Raw genomic sequence first — 17,467 nt, 5'->3', positions numbered from 1 at the left:
GGGAGAATAAAAAGAGACTTTTCATAATAAGAAATATATGAGAAACCTTTCTTCGTACGAGTTAAGAGTACTTATCCATCTTTTAAAACCTTGAGAGGTCTTACCCATCTTAAGCCTATGTGTTGTGTTATGGGATGACAGAGAAGCAAGTTATTTTCTCTTGCTCTCTCTCATAGTGTTTCACTTCTAGAAGAGGAAAGGTAATTAAAACTGTTGGTGTATAAGGGGAATGACTTATTACTGTTAATAATGCAGTGTTAGATTTTTATAGCAGCCTTCACTAAGGGAAGAATATGCTAGTAAAGAAAATGATAAAGAGAAAAGAAAGAAGGAAAATACTCTTTAAGCAAATATCCTTTGAAGATAATTTAAAAATGAAAAAAATTGTCATTTTCCAGACTTTAAAACCCTTGATTTATCTAATTCACATAATAAATTTTAAATCTTTCCAAAATTGTAAAATATGCAAAACTGTATCCTCCCCAACAGATACCACGATATCTTCTAATTCTTAAGCCTCTTTTAGAGAGTTTGCTATAATTTAGAAATTATTTCCCATTTATAATGCTTGAACAGTGATCCAAATAGTGTATTTTTTCATACTGAAAAACACATATGAGGCAAAGAGATACAAAACCAAGATTCCTGAAGAGTTAGAGATAGAGTGGGCTTTTGGAAACAGTCTCAGATACAAAATTGCCTGGGCCACTTTCCTTCTCTTTTTAGTCAGGGGAGGTTATTGTGAAATCATAGGCTTAGAAGGGGGCTTCAAGGAATGTCTAGTGTATCCTTTTATTAAAAACAAAGGATCTGGAGCATATGGTTTTCTGTTCTTTCAAAATTATATGCTACCAGTGGGTATGGCAGCATGCAATGGCCAGTGAATCCTCTGCATAAAATTGTCAAAATACTCATTTCAGGACTCTGGAAATCAACCAAAAGCATTGAGAAGCATTTATTCCTGAAAAACTGCTATAGTTTCAGTAAGACCAACAGAGTATGAGGTCTTCTGAGGCCTTTCTCCCTGAAACCTCCTCTCCCTCCCCTCCCCCAGCCTCCACCTCTCCATCCACCCCAGCTTGGTTGGAAAGAGCAACAGCAGTTTGACCAGTATGGGCCTTGCTGGGGAAAATGGCAGCTTTGCTGTCAGAGGGGGTGGACTTGGTTTGGGTAGGGAGAGAGAAAAACCCATAGATAGGTCACCTAAAATAGTTAAACTTGGTAGGAAAGAAATAAGAAAAACCTGCACCTTTATGGGCCTGAGGTTGCAGTCTCAGATATGGTAAAGGATGTCTTAGCCAGAAATTTAATACTTAGTACCCTGGAAATAAGAGAGAAATAACAGGGCTAGGAAAGCTCTCCGTAATTCTCTAGCCTACTGGGAAACCGTGTGCATGCACATGGGACACTGGATGAGCCTAGCAGAAAGTAAAATACAAGGCATATTTGAGAACCCACTGAAGCTTTGAATGCACTTTCCAACCTATACATAGGTAGAAGCCTTATGGGCTTGTGGTATTTGAGCATAACTTCTGCCTATATCATAAGTTAACTACTAAGCTATTCAAGCACAGGGGTAACCTCTAGCAAGCCAAGCTACAAGATAAAAGTTAGAACTAAAAGATGAGTGGAGGTATTAGTAACCACACACCGCAGTGAGAAAGATTCCACAGTGTAAATCCAGGCAAATCACTTTTTAAAAAGTAGTAAAAATAAACAGATTTGTTGTTACATAAATTTTCAAAATAATCAACTTCCAACAAATTATCATGATACAAAGCAAAGAGATATACTGAGGGAAAAGTGTAGGAATAGAAACTGACTGAGTGGGACCAGATATTGGAGTTGATAGATAAAGCCTTCAAGAAGCTAATAAAATTACAGTCACAGAATTAAAGGAAACCATGTTCATAGAATCAAAGGACAATATGATGACAATGACTCAACAAATAGCAAATCTTAATAAAAAATAGAAACTACGATAAAAAACAAATGAAAATTCTATAGTTGTAAAAGAAATGAGAAATTATCTGGGTGGACTTAACAGTAGATTTGAGATGGCAGAAGAAACAGTGAATTTGAAGGCAGATCAATAGAATTACCCAGTCCAAAGAAGAGAGAGAAAAATGACTAAAGAAAAGTGAACAAAGCTTTAAAATACTTTAAACCATAAAGTGTAACAACATACATTTCATGGGATTCCTAAAAAGTGAGTGGAGAGAGGATTGGATAGAAATTTTTTTTGAAAGAAATAGGGTTGAAACTACCCAAATGTGATGAAAAACATTAATGCATAGCTCTAAAAGTTTCAACAAAGCTCAAGTAGTATAATCATGAAAAGAATCACACACAGATGTGTTACAGTCAAACTGTTGAAAGACAGTGAAAAAGTAAAAGTCTTAAAAGCAACCTAATGAAAAGGGAAACAAAAAATATAGTTACTGGCTGATTTCTCGTTAAAAATAATAGAAACCCAAAGGCAGAAGTCAAAAAAGAAACCAATCAACTAATGATTCTATATCCAATAAAACAATCCTTCCCAAACAAAAGTGGAATAAAGATATCTATAGGTAAACAAAAAGTGAGAGAAATCTTTACTAGTAGACTTCCCTACAAGAAAACTAAAGGAAATCCTTTGGGCTGAGTGAAAATGGTACATGGTAATTAGAATATATAGGAAGGAATGGAAGAATACTGGATAGGGTTAATATGGAGGAAAATATAAGACTGTGTGTGTATTCATATATGTATATATGTGCATATATATAATTAAAAGAATAAAAGTGTGTATAAACACACATAAACATATATATTGTCTCTCTTAATTTCTTTAACAAATATAAGATTGTTTAAAGCAATAATTATGACCCTATTGTTGGGTTTATAACATAGTAAATGCAATATATATGATGATAATAGTGCAAAGGCAAGGGGGAGGAAATGAAGCTATATTGTAGCAATTGAGTTTATTGGAATTAAGTCAGTATTAACCTAAGTTAAAGATGCATATTGCTATCCTTGGAGCAATCTCTGAGAAAATGATTTTAAATATATAGCTTAAAATATCAATAGAGGGATTTAATTATACACTAAAAGATTTTGTTTAACCAAAGAATAAAGGAGAAACAGAGGGACATAAAACATGAGACATATAGAAAATAAATGGCAAAATGAGTGATAAAAATTCAGGTGTATCAATTATTGCATTAAATATGAATTGACTAAACTCTTTAGTCAAAAGGCAGATACTGTCAAATCTCATAAAAAGCAAGATTTGACTATATGTTGTCTATAACAGTCAAGTACACTTTAGATTCATAGACACAAATAGGTTGAATGTAGAAGGATGGGAAAAGATGAACCCTGCAAACAGTTAATCATAGAGAGTTTGAGTGTCTGTGTTAAACACAATACACTTTAAGAAGAGGAATATTACTAGAGAGAAGGAGGGATATTTCATAACCAAAAGTCAATACATTAAGAAGATACAATAATTATAAATGTATATGTATACCTAACAGATCTTCAAAATATATAATAATTATAAATGTATATGTACACCTAACAGATCTTCAAAATACATGGAACATAAATGGACAGAATTGAAATGAGAAATGGACAAATACAAACTACTTGACTTAACTGACATAGAATGTTTCATCTGACAACAGCAAAATGCATGTTCAAGTGTGCATGGAATGTTCTAAAGGATAGATCACGCACTAGGTCATAAAACATGTCTAAGCAAATTTTAAAGGATTGAAAACATACAAAATATATCCTCCCAGCAATGGAATGAAATTAGAAATCAACAGAAAAAAATGGGAGAATTTCCAGATATTTGAAAATTATACAACACATTTTAAAATAACTTGGGTCAAAGAAGAAATAAGGAAGATTAGAAAATAACTTGAATAAAAATGAAAACAAAACATAACAAAAGTTTTTAGCATAGCTGTATAGGGATTAGAGGGAAATTTATAGTTTTAAACATACTAGAAATGGATAGGGGTGGGAAAAATGAAGGAGGGGGAATTGGAGGGGGAGACAAACCATGAGAGACTATGGACTCCGAGAAACAAACTGAGGGTTTTAGAGGGGATGGGGTTAGCCTGGTGATGGGTATTAAGGAGGGCACGTACTACATAGAGCACTGGGTATGATATGAAAACAATGAATCATGGATCACTACATCAAAAACTAATGATGTATGGTGACTAACATAACATAATAAAATAAAATTAAATTTTAAAAAATCATTAATCTAAACATCTGCATTGAAAGCAAAAGAATGGTATCATTCAAATCTGAATTAAGTGGAATAAAAGAAATATTAAAGGTTAAAGCACAGGTCAATGTAGAAAACAGAAAAGCAGCAGAGAAAATTAGTTAAGCCAAAAATGAGTTATTTTGGAAAGATCAGCTAATTTGGTAAACCTTTAGCTAGACTGTCCAAGAGAAAAAGAAAGAAGACACAGATTACTGAAGTTAGGAATGAAAGAGCGGACATTATTGCAAATCCTACCAAAATTGTGCCTACAGTTAGACAATTTAAATGAAATGCGAGAAATTTCTTGCATCACACTCATTAGCAAAACTGTCTTAAAAAGAATTAGAAAAATTATCTGAACCTACATACATTGATGGAATGGAATTAAAGGAGTGAGAATGCTTTCCAATTCATTTTATGAGGCCAATATTAGCCTAATATGTCAAAGACACATATTGTTGGGCAGAGCAGTCGGTTAAGCTTCTGACTCTTAGTTTCAGCTCAATTCGTGATCTCAGACTCCTAAGATTGAATCCTGCATCAGGCTCCACACTCAGTGGGAGTCTGCTTGGATTCTCTCTCTCTCTCTCCCCCTACTCCCCCACCCCCCACACATGCTCTCCCTCTCTCTCTCAAATAAATAAATCTTAAAAAAAAAAAAGATGCATATTGTTATCCCTAGAGCAAGAATTTAGGAAATCACTCCAAAAATATTGCTAAAAAAATAACAGAAGGGATTAAAATGATATATGAAAAAAGTAAACTACAAGCCAATATTACTCTTGAACATAGATGGAAAAATCCTTAACAAAATATTAGCAAACTGAATCCAGCAATATATAAAAGGGGTTATATGCCATGACCAGCTGGGATTTATCACAGGAATGCAAACTTGGTTTAATATCCAAAATCAATTATTGTTATATACCATATGAGTAGAATAATGAATAAAAACCACATGATCCTCTCAATAAATGCAGAAAAAATATTTGACAAAATCTAACACCACTACATGATTAAAAAAAAACAAATAGAAAAACAAAAAACAACTCTCAACAAAATAGAAGTTCCTCAATCTGATAAAGTGAATCTACAAAATAACAAAATTGGGAACAAGGTAGGAATGTCTGTTCTCACCACTTTTATTCAGCAGTATATTCAGTGTTTCTAACCAGTACAATAAGCTGAAAAATATATATATATATTTACATACACACACACACACACACACACACACATATATATATACATAACTACATATATACATACATACATTACATATATGTATACAGATATATAGTAAGGATACAAGTTGGAAGAGAGGAAGTAAAACTGTCTTTATCCACAGACCACATCTTGTATGTAGAAAATCCTACGGATCTACCAAAGGAAAAAGAAACTACCAGAACTAATAAATGAGTTTAGCAAGGTTATAGGCTACAAGGTCAACATACAAAAGCAATGTTTTTTTTTTTTGCAACAAAAAAATCTGAAAATGAAGAAAACAATGTCATTCAAAATAGCATCCAAATGAATAAAATACTCAGGAATAAATCTAAAAAGGAAGTTACACTCTACAATAAAATTCTGCTGAAATTAAGATCTAATTAAATGAAGAGATATATACCATATTTATGGTTTGGAAGACTCAATATTGCTATGATGGCAATTTTCTCCATTGATTTTTAAATATTCACTTAAAATGAATTTTATTATTTCATCTATTCATATTATTTCACTTAAAATTAACTTATTTTGAATGTCTAAATGAAGTGTTCTGGATCAGAGATGAATTTTTACATTAAGTCCCTTACAGTAAATAATAAGCACATCTTGCCCCCATCTCCACTCCCACTGCTCCTCTGACCTAGTTTTTACCTCCAGTGCAGTGTGATGAGGGCCAATTCAATTGTCCTACGTAAGTGGTGAGATACTCCATAGGCAAGGGACAAAGAAAAATTGTTTGCTTCTAAAGGTGAACTTCCTTACTTCAGCATTTTGGTATGCAAATAAATACCCCATTCTTCCTTGAAATGTAAATATATCCCAGGGCGGAAAGTGTTCAGGTCTTCCTGGCACCTTGGGGCTTACCCTCAGGACCTAGTTCAGGGATATAACCGTTGGCCTCTCCAAGAGATAAGGGGAGTTTTACTCTCCTTTAGGATCTGAGCAGTTAACTAGATAAATGGAATGTGAACTGTTTCTTGTGGGCTATAGGGCTTTTTTACAGGAAATTTTATTTCCCCACATTCCCCAAATTCATCTATAGATTCAGTGCAATCCATATCAAAGTCATAGCAGGCTTCTTTGTAAAAATTGACAAGCTGATCCTAAAATTTACATGGAAATACAAAATAATTCTTAAAAAGGAGATCAAAATTGGAGGATTTACCTTTCTATGATTTCAAAACTTACTATAAAGCTATGATAATCAAGACAAGCTGCGATTAGTATAAGGATAAACACACACACATACACACACATACATATCAGTGGAACAGGATAGAGATTCTAGAAATAAACCCTCTCATTTGTGGTAAACTTGTTTTTGACAAAGATGCCAAGGCAATCCAGGGGACAAGTGGCACAGATGGCCAGTCGGTGCTAGAGCAATTATGTATTTCCACACACAAAAAAATGAACTTGGAACTTTGCTTCATACCACACACAAAATTAACTCAAAATGGATCATAGTACAAAAATATAGGAGCTAAAATTATAAATTGCTGGAAAAAACAGGGATAATTCTTTGTGACCTTAGTTTAGGCAAAGATTTGGGGCATCAAAAGCATGATCCATAGAAGGAAAAATTCATAAATTGAACTCATAAAACTTAAAAAAAACTTTGCTCTTCAAAAGATATCCTTAAGAGAATAAAAAAAAATTCATAAACTGGGAGAAATATTTGTAAATCATGTATCTGATAAAGGACTTGAATCCAGAATACATAGCAAATCTTTTACAACTCAATAAGAAAATCAACTGCTGAGTTTAAGCTGGGTAAAAGATTGAACAGTTATTTCTCTGAAGAAGATGCATAAACAGCTACTAAGCACATGGAAAGATGCTCAACATTATTAGTCATTAGGGAAATGCAAACTAAATTCACATGTATAGAATGCCTATAAGCAAACAGCTCATTCCCAGGGCTGCTGAGGATGTAGAAACCTGGACCTCTAGTGGGGATATAAAATACAGTCACTTTGGAAATGTTTTGGCAGTTTTTAAAAAATTAAGCATATATGTGGCAGGCAATTTATGACATAGATCTCATTAGTCCCCTCCTGCTGGTATTCATACCCTGCGTTTTCCCCTCTCCTGAGTATGAGCCAATAGCATATGGCAAAGGTGATGGGATGTCTCTTCTATCATTAGGTTACAAGGGATTGTGACTCCCATCTTCCTTGTAGACTCTCCCTACTTCCTTCCTGGCTTGTAGGTTTTGCTGAAGCAAGCTGCAAGGGGGAAGGGTATGAAAGTGAAGCCCTCAGCTCAGTAGCCCCCAAGGAACTGAATGTTACTAGTAACCACTGAGTGAGCATGGAAGTGGATCTTTTCCTAGTTGAGGCTTCAGATGAGATCATAGAGCCTGGGCTGACGTCCTGATTACGATCTTGTGAGAGACCATGAAGCAGAGGTCCCAGCTATGTGTTGCCAAGACTCCTGACCCATGGAAGCTGTGTGATAACTATGTGTTGTTTGTATGGTGTATCCACTCAATGTGATATATTGCTCTGCAATAAAAGTAATGAACTACTGATGCATGCAGCAATGCTAAGTGAAGGAAGCCGGGCTCAAAACATTCATAGTGTATGGTTCCACTGATAAGAAATTTCTAGAAAAAGGCAATACTATAGAGAAAAAGCAAATCAGTGGTCTCCTGGGGCTGCCAGCGAGGGTGGGGATTGACTGAAAATACATGGCAGGGAATTTGGGGGGAATGACCATAGTCTTCTAAAACTGGATTTGTGGTTGCTTAAATACGGAAATCTACTATAACTTTTCAAACTACCATGACTGTGTGTGAATTGTATGGTATGTAAATCATATGTCAATACAGCTATAAAAAATGTGTTTGTCTAAGGAAATACAAATTTGATCTCTCTTGCACTGTTCAGTGTGCTCTAACATTTACAGATTAAGTTTTAATTTCACCCAATGTATGTCCTTCCGTGCAGTTTACACCATCTCTCTCTTTCCGCGCACAGCTTCCCATCGTGCTCCATGTCTGTTCCTAAGGCCTCCTCCTTTGCCCCAACCCTGCCTGTTTGGTACTTCCTTTTGGCATTTTGGGCATAGAGATGTGATTATCAGAGTCCATCTAGACTTCTTGGTGTTACACATGCCTCTGTGGATGCCTTTTACTTCTCTAATCTTGTTTTTTTCCAAAACTGCATTTGCCAGAAATGATTAGCACATTCTAATACTTAGTAAACCAGCTCTTCACTCGTGTCCTAACATGCAACTGCAATCACTTCTGGAATCCACATTAATAGAGGGAAAGATATTATGGATTTCTTTTTTTCCTGTGAGATGCGTTTGTGTCTCTGAGAGTTCATTTTTAAATGTGAAAAACAACCCAAGATTTGTTTCCACTGTTTTTCTTTCTTTCTTCTGGGAGCATTGTGGAATTATCTGAGAACTGAATTGAGAGTATGTTTTTCCTGGGGTTTCTTCCAAGCCAGTAAATTCCCAGAGGCCATGCAAGTAGACATGAGATATGAATCCCCTCAGCTAATACGCAGAACTTGCTCAACTCTGTTAGACATTATTCTAGTGTGTATTTTTGGTCTTTGTTTCTCTCTCTTCCTTTAAAATTGCCTTCTTAGATTTTTAACTCCATGAGCATTTAGAATTTTTAAAGGACAATGCATGTTTGGTATGGAACTTCTCCTCCCCCTCATCATTTTGAAGTCTTCCGTGCAGTTGTTATTGTTTGACTACTCATCGGAGCAGGATATTTGTGCCATCCCAGGATAACGTCCCCCAGGGAGGCCAGGGCAGCTGAGGCACTGTTGATGTGCCAGGCTTGTGGCACACGGAGTGAGGACCAGCTGCAGATGTCCTGCCAGAACACTGGACTAGGAGCTGGGCTGGGCACCTGCTCTTGTCCCCATTCCAATAGGTGCTAGTCCTGTTGACCTAAGAAACTTATAAATTCTGTGAGCTCCTGTTTCCTCCTCTATAAGTTGAGGATGAATCAAGATACTCTGATCATCTTGAAAGGTTGTTTCAAGGGTTGAATGAGATAAAATTTAATGAAGGTATTTTATAAACCATTTAAGAGGGTTTATGTAAGTATTCATTGCAAACATTTAAGCAGAATGTAATAAAAAAACTAGCGTAGAGAAGACTAGTTTTCAAAATGTTTCCTATCTAGCTTTAATAAAGCCAAGACCGTTTTAGTATTGATAACCCATTGAGTTACTATATAACACAGATGGGCTATATAAATCTGTAAACAAGATAAGCATTGAGACAAAGGTGGATGCTTTGTTTAGAGTAAAAAAAAAAAAAAAATAGTATCTGGTTTCTGTTTCCTTCCATACCCTGAAGGTTACTTTAATCTCAGCCATCCTAGACTACGTCTGATTCTGCTTAAACTTCATTTTGTAAGTTCTAGAGAATCCTGAAATGATGACGATGCAAAGACTTTTTAGGCCCTCTTGCAAAGTGCTTCTGGTTACTCAATGTTTCCCTTGCCATTTCTGGTCAGACTCGGTATCTGGATAGGAAGAAAGTGTTGAGTTACTTCACCCTTCTCCCTGATTCCTGATGAGCCCTGCATTTCCCTACACTGACATCAGGGCAGTGGACAGGCAAGGGGAGCCCCGAGAACACTTCACACACACCCCCACCACACACACACACACACACACACACACACACACACACACACACACACACCATGTATGGCTAGAGTTTCTTTAGAGAGGCCTGGGAAATAGCAATCTTTCTGCCTTTTGCAGAAGTTATAATAGTCACTTAAATGACTTACCAAGGAAGGCTTTTTATATCTATTACCATGGTTGAGGAATCTCCCAGAGGCATGACTACGGAACATAGAAGCAAAAAGTGGTACATTTGGGATATTAAAGTAATTGGACATACAAAAGCAAAGAGCCTCCATCAGAGGGAGGGTAGTGGAAAAGATTTTCCTTTTTGCTTTTAGATTCTCTTAAGCAATATCAAATATTGAAGAAAAGCAGTCACTTCATAAATTCAAATGCTATTCTTTTTTTTTTTTTTTTTAAGATTTTATTTATTTATTATTTGACAGAGAGAGAGACTGCGAGAGAGGGAACACAAGCAGGGGGAGTGGGAGAGGGAGAAGCAGGCCTCCCGCTGAGCAGGGAGCCCAATGTGGGGCTCGATCCCAGGACCCTGAGATCATGACCTGAGCCGAAGGCAGACACTTAACGACTAAGCCACCCAGGTGCCCTCAAATGCTATTCTGAAGCAAAATTGTTTTCAGTGAATAAAGGAATGTAATTCTCTGTTCTTCTTCCCACAGGCTCGGCCCGTGGATTATCCCAGGGACTACCTTTCTCACCAAGTTCCCGTATCCTTTCACAAACACTGGAACATCGATCCAGTAAAAGTGTATTTCACGTGGTTGGCACCCAGGGAGGAAGACAAAGCCAGGCAGGAGACAAAGAAAGGCCTTAAGGAAGAGTTATGAAACGTGCCGGCCTGTGAGCACAGTTTGGGTCAGAGACAGAAGTGGAGACTGGCCTAGTCCTGCTGACCTGTGATCATTACTGCTTCCGCGTGCCACCCGGCATTGGAAGCCTTCTGACTTTAGGTGGAAATTATGTATATGGTATTTTTTGAGGGGGGAGGAAGCAGAGTCATAGGGAAAAGAGATTTTTTTTTCTGGGAAAAAAATCATTTGCTTTTGCATTATGCAGTTACTGTAATATACCACGATTACTGTGTTTTTTACAAGCTGTGATACAGCAGCTTTATTAATAAATGGTACCAGAAGTCTCCTTCCTGTTTTCTCTCTTCATTATAAAGTGTCAGATGGGCTTGAGACTGAGAAGACATGACTGTGTTTATATATATGCTCTAGACATATATATATATATATATATATTCTCCATATACTATATATATACACACACACACTTCATATAGAACAGGCAACATCTGTTGACATGGATATTACCACGGTGTGAACTTTTTAACCATATTATTGATGATGAAAATTATTTTCTGGTTATTCAGTAGGAATAATGCTGTATTAAATATCATTCATAAAACATCATAAAAGTCGAGATATGAAGTCCCCTGTAGTCTATAATCAGGGTTGTTATGTTTTATCTATTTTTCTCTTTGCGCCTCATAAAAAGAGAAAGAATAAGAAGTCTTCTGCTACAGCTTTCTACTTCTTTAGAGGTTCATCTGTGTTCTATTTCTCTCTGAAGCCCTATCTTTATGACTTACTTGTAACACAAAAGTATACTGGATGCTGCCAGAAACTAGGTGTTCTCAATATTTAAAAACAATGTTGTCGTGCTGTATTCAAGTCAGTGAGCTCTGTGTAAGTCTCAGGAAGTGAATTAAATTAGTTTGTACCTGATGTTTTACTCTTATTTTTCTTTGAATGTTACTTAATGACTCTCTCCTGGCTCATAATAAACCCCCCGGTGTACCCATTAAACCCTAGTGGAAGGACAGCGTGGTGATTTGGCAACTTCCCTGGGTTCATACAGAATGAGATTTGAACATAGTATTTTGAAACAGCTCTAATTTTCAAATCATATCTTTAATATATAGTAATTTAACACATTCGTTATTAATTTGTAAAAAGGACACTGTTTTAACGTTTTAATTATATAATTCAGTTTTTCTAAGGGTGTTTATATAAAATTTGATTTTAGTATGTCTTAAACTAATTTTGGTCTAGTAAAATACTTTCCTCTTTTTTAAAAATAAAAATTGCTATTCATTAACTTCGCTTGTAAGGCTTTTATAGCCAAGCACAGGGTTTTAAAGCCATACCACCAAAAGTACCCATGTGTGTTTTTTAACAGTACATTTTCTTGTAGCTTAGATTGGACTCATTTCCAAAATGATGCAATAGTATTTTGACCGTGGTTCCAAATTAGCAAATACCAGGACTGGTGTGTTTTCAGTGGTCACCAAATGCATTGGATTCATTTTTGTAAAAGTGGATTTTGTGGCCTGTCCAAGGAATGGATCAGAGATGATCAACTAGATGAGAAGCACCCCAAGGATTTCTAGATCCTGTCAAACTGTTGGTGATGACATCAGCATCATTTCCATAGCTGGGACCGTTGTCGTAGCTATCACTGCCGACACCTTCATGTCATCTGTGATAATACCCCTGGAGGACCTGGGTGCCTAATCCAGTGGAGAAGAGGCTTTGGTTCTTCCTGCCCCTGCCTCCCAACTGTCACACTCAGAATATAGCATATTCATTGGACAGCAGTGAACCGGCCTCTGTACGTGACGATCCACATCAAGCTTTCTTATGATCAGTGCCTTCTACCGATACTGGAGCACCTCCTCTGGTACCTGTAGCTGTTTTGTTAAGTATGTTTACTTTTTGCAACTATGTAAGCCTAACCACAAATAAAAGGTCTTTGCCTACGTTACTCATTTCTCCTATGTATTCATTAGTCCAACCTAGAGTGGGAAGGGCAACGGGAAAAAGAATGACTAAAGTCAGGGGGAAAAGTTGGTGGCTCAGTGAACACAGTTCTCAGAAAAATTAATAAGCTATCCTTTTAAGAGAAAACTATCAGACATTGAAGATGTATTTATACAAAGTCTGTGAAACCATTATCTAGCTTATTATATAACAAGTGGAGATGTTATTTTGGAATGTATTCCCATACAGTTCCTACCTACATTTTGAATCTGAACTTCCCAGGACAGGTAGTGTCCTATTCATATTTCTTTTGCCTTTTTAATAGGAATTTACTTCCAAATGCTTTTTTTTTTTTTTTTTTTTATCCTAGGGATATCAACATCAAGGAATAACTGGAATGCTATGTTTTGCTTTTAAGTCACTTCTGATATAACTAAAGCCAAGTTGTCTATGTAGGATTTTTACACCTTACAGCTAAATCAGAAATTCAGACACAAACACAGCCTTTATGGAATGTTCGGGAACATAAAACAATAGCACAAAGTGATGATATGCACAGGTATGTAAGTGTCAGTGTTCTCTGAATTTCCTGATTATTGAATACCTTTAGTGTTTCCACATCCATATCCATTAAAATAGTTTATGTGTTTTTCCTCAAAAATTGATAATAGAAGAATGCTAGAAGAATTTTAAGAATGTTTCTATTGTTTTTCGTTCATAATCAGAGATGTAATTTCAGGACACCTGGGTTGCTCAGTCAGTTAAGCATCTGCCTTCAGCTCAAATCATGATCCCAGGGTTCTGGAATCAAGCCCCATGTCAGGCTCCCTGCTCAGCGGGGAGTGTGCTTCTCCCTCTGTCTCTCCCCCCACCCCTCCCACTCATGCTCTCTCTTTCTTTCTGTCTCTCTCAAATAAATAAATCTTTAAAAAACATCAGAGATGTAATTTCTGTGGACTAAAATGAATTTATCAATAGATTCATTCAGCAGCTCTTTATTAAACACCTACTATGTACCAGACATTCCAGGATGCCCCTTATCCGTCCTCTTCATCACTCTACCCCTGGCATCTTTGAATGCCTGGCACATAGTAGGTGCTACTGTTTTATGTTCCCAAGAATTCTATAAACATGTCACCTGTAAAATGTGTTTTCCTCCTATCTGTAGAAAGTGAAGCTTTTGTATCTCATGTTGTCTTTTAGCACATGTTTTCCCTTAAGAGGCACTTACGTTCCTTGTGGGAATAGGGGTAGGTGCAAGGAGAAGGAATGTAAAGCAGTAAACAAATGAAGGAACGAGATGATTTCTAATAATGATAAATGTTATCATAAATTTTAAGATGTAAGATTCTAGGGAATGTACACACGTGATGAGAACGATCACATAGAAAGCAAGGTTGGTACAATGACTCCATGGGCAGTCCTGGTGACACAGAATGGAATCCAGAGCTCATTGGAGGGATGCACCTTGATAGGAGGCCCTACTGTCAAATGGGGGCAAAGTGTAGGCACAGAGAAAGGGTTTTAGGTTTACTGACATGAAAATGTGACTGTTTGAACCCGATCACTTCTACTGTGAGATAGTGACCTGCTGAGAATATTTGACTTTTTACATATGTTTGTTCCTTTTTTTTTTAAATGATTTTATTTATTAGAGAGCAAGAGAGAGAGTGTGAGCCATGGGGGGCAAGGGAGAGGAAGAAGCAGACTCCCCGCTGAGCAGGGAGCTCGATGAGGGGCTCGATCCCAGGACCTCGGTATCATGACCTTAGCTGAAGGCAGACGCTTAACCGACTGAGCCACCCAGGTGCCCCCATATGTTTGTTCTCATGAAGAGCTGCGGCGTGAATAATAACAATGCCAACCACGTACATAGAGCTTACTCTGCTCAGCACTATTCTAAGGGTTTCATATATCAGTTTATTTCATCTTCACAATAACTCTTTAAGTACTATAAGTACTAAAGTAAGTACTATGTTTTCCCCAACTTACACTAGAGGCAACTGAGGCACAGAGAGATTAAGTAACCAGCTCAGAAGTCACACAGCTGGTAAGTGGCACAGTGGGTTTCCAGCCTAGACATTTTGGCTCCAGAATCTATTCATTGAATACCTGTGCTCTTTCGCCTCTCCCAAGAAGAGCATGTAACACCAGCACAGATAAAGATGACCAAGAATCCAGGAGTTAATCATAAGTAACCCTATATCAGAGAGATTAAGGGCAAATATGATTAAATATCAGATAAATTATAGAAGCGAGATGTGTTGGGAGGTTAAAAAATGAAGAAACTGGCTACTTGAGATTGAATTTTAAATTTCTGTACCACACTTTGGACAACACATGGAGTGAGGGTGAAGGTACTCAGGCACTGTGACTCAGCAGTTCTACTCTGAGGCATAGACCCTAGTTAAACGCCTACACAAATGCCCCAAGAAGCATGTATAGTCATATTCATAGCAGCATATACGGTTTGGGAGAACCAAAAGCTGGAACCAATCTACATGTCCATTGCTTGAAGAATTAGTAAGTTGTAGTATGTCTTTATAATATCACGTTATGCAGCAATTAGTATGAATGGACTACCGCTACATGAGACATTTCCATGTTAAGCAAATAAAAAAAGTCACAGAACAAAACCTTTAGTAGGATTTCTTGTGAATAATTTAAAACCATGCAAAATGAAAAAGTAAACACAGAGATACACGCATACCTAAAAAAATAAAGAAGAATAAGAGAATGATAAACACAGAATTCAAGATAAATAAAGAAGAATAAGAGAATGGTAAATACAGAATTCAAGATAGTAATTACCTCTGGGGGAAAGCAAGGAGGCTATGCTTTCAGACATACGGGGGACTCAGAGGTAACGTTAATTTCTATTTCTTAAACAGGTCAGTGGGTACATGGGTGTTTATTTCATAGTTTTTATGCCTGATACATATGTTATAAATGCTCCCTGTTCAACATTTAATTTTGATGTAATTAATGTTAAACTTGATTTAATTAAAAACTCCAAGTTGACCACTTAACATGTGAGTATTAATTTCTGGTGGTGGGTGCAACAATTTATCACAAAGTGGGTGGCTTAACAAAAGCAAAAATGATTATCTTCTGTCCTGCCTGTGGAATTTTGGGAGTCTAGCAGCCTTCTTTCATTTTGTCCTATTTCTGTCCCTTTTGTTCAAACAGGTATCATTTTTGCTTGTGTAACAAGTCTCAAAAACCCCGTGGGTCTCCTACGTATATCAAGGGGACTCATGCTGTTGGACAAGGTGCTGCTCCACAGATCCTTCCTGACGATCTCATCTCTACCCCTGGCTTCTGCTCCGATGGTTGAGGGGATCCATGAGTCATACACTTAATATCTTCAAAGGACACTTTGTGCGAGGGAATACTCTGATCTTTCCATCCTCCCACGGCACTAGCAAAAGACTGTTCTGGCTCTGCCTTTGGCTTTGTCTTCATGGCATTCTTTCCTCAGCGTCAGTCTCCTAATTTGGGTATCCTTTACAGTCTGGACTGGCTAAAAATCTCCCAAACCATCAAGTTCAGTTTCCTTTTTGCTTAGCAGTTTTTCTCTCTCTCTCTCTTTCCTCTCAAATGTTACTACAGGTTACTAGCAGAGACCAGTGCACATTCAATACTTTGCTTGGAAATCTCAGCAAAATATCCAGGCTCATTGCTTACAAGTTCTACTTTCCATGTAACTAACTATAGGACAAAATTCAGCTAGACTTTCTGCTATTACAGACCAAAGATCCTCTTTCTTCCAGTTTCCAAAAATATTTTCCTCATTTCCTTCTGAGTCCTCACCAGCAGGGCCTCTAAAGCTCAAATTTCTACCAACATTCTATTTATAATAATGTTTATGTATTCTCTAACACGACATAGGTTTTCTTCCCCGTGCTCCTTACTTCCTCCTCAGTATTCACTGGCAGCATCTTTAACATCCATTTCTACCAACAGTTTGTTTCAAGCAATGTAGGCTTTCTCATTATGCATGTCAAAATTCCTCCAGCTTCTACCCATTACCCATTCCAAAGCCATGTCCACATTTTATAGCTATGTATTAGAGCAGCATCTCACTTCCCAGGACCAAAATTTGTACTTGCGGCTGCTATAATAAATTGCTACGGACCTGGAGGCTTAAAACAACTGAAATTTATACACTTACAGTTCTGGAGACCAGAAAGCTGAAATCAATATCAGTGGGTGAAAATCAGAGTGCTGGCAGGGCAACCTTCCCTCCAGAGGGGAGAAATCCATTCTTTGCCTCTTCCAGCTTTCGGTGGCGGCTACATTCCTTGGTCTGTGGCACATCACTCCAATTTCTGCCTCTGTGGTCACACTGACTTCTCTTCTCTCTGTATGTCAAATATCCATGTCTCTACCTCCCTCATATAAGGATACATGTGATTGCATTTACAGCCCACCTAGATAATCCAGGATAATCTCCCCATCTCTAATGAGACCTGCAAAATCCCTTTCTTGCCCTATCAGGTCGCATTCATGGGTTCTAGGAATCGGGACATGGATATCTTTTTGAGGGAGAGCATTAGTCAGTGTACTGCAGTGTG

General features: G+C 37.1%; 1 protein-coding gene and 1 long non-coding RNA gene across 2 annotated transcripts in view; one reads left to right on the top strand and one right to left on the bottom strand.

Annotated features, from left to right (window-relative positions):
* B3GLCT (beta 3-glucosyltransferase) overlaps positions 1 to 12,894 on the top strand; it is a 118,935-nt gene extending 106,041 nt beyond the window's left edge. Inside the window, exon 15 of the mRNA XM_036070514.2 lies at positions 10,785 to 12,894. Within this exon, the coding sequence (XP_035926407.2) occupies positions 10,785 to 10,952 (168 nt within the window). The 3' untranslated portion in view covers positions 10,953 to 12,894. The remainder of the gene's footprint in view (positions 1 to 10,784) is intronic.
* Positions 1 to 17,250, bottom strand: part of LOC118521762 (uncharacterized) — a 36,222-nt gene extending 18,972 nt beyond the window's left edge. Inside the window, exon 1 of the long non-coding RNA XR_013447033.1 lies at positions 17,065 to 17,250. This is a non-coding gene — a long non-coding RNA (uncharacterized LOC118521762). The remainder of the gene's footprint in view (positions 1 to 17,064) is intronic.
* Between the last annotated feature and the right edge of the window lie 217 nt (positions 17,251 to 17,467).

The sequence above is a fragment of the Halichoerus grypus genome, chromosome 4 (genome assembly GCF_964656455.1).
Source record: "Halichoerus grypus chromosome 4, mHalGry1.hap1.1, whole genome shotgun sequence".
In the NCBI taxonomy this organism is placed as follows: domain Eukaryota; kingdom Metazoa; phylum Chordata; class Mammalia; order Carnivora; family Phocidae; genus Halichoerus; species Halichoerus grypus.
This window is presented reverse-complemented; position numbering and strand designations above follow the sequence as displayed.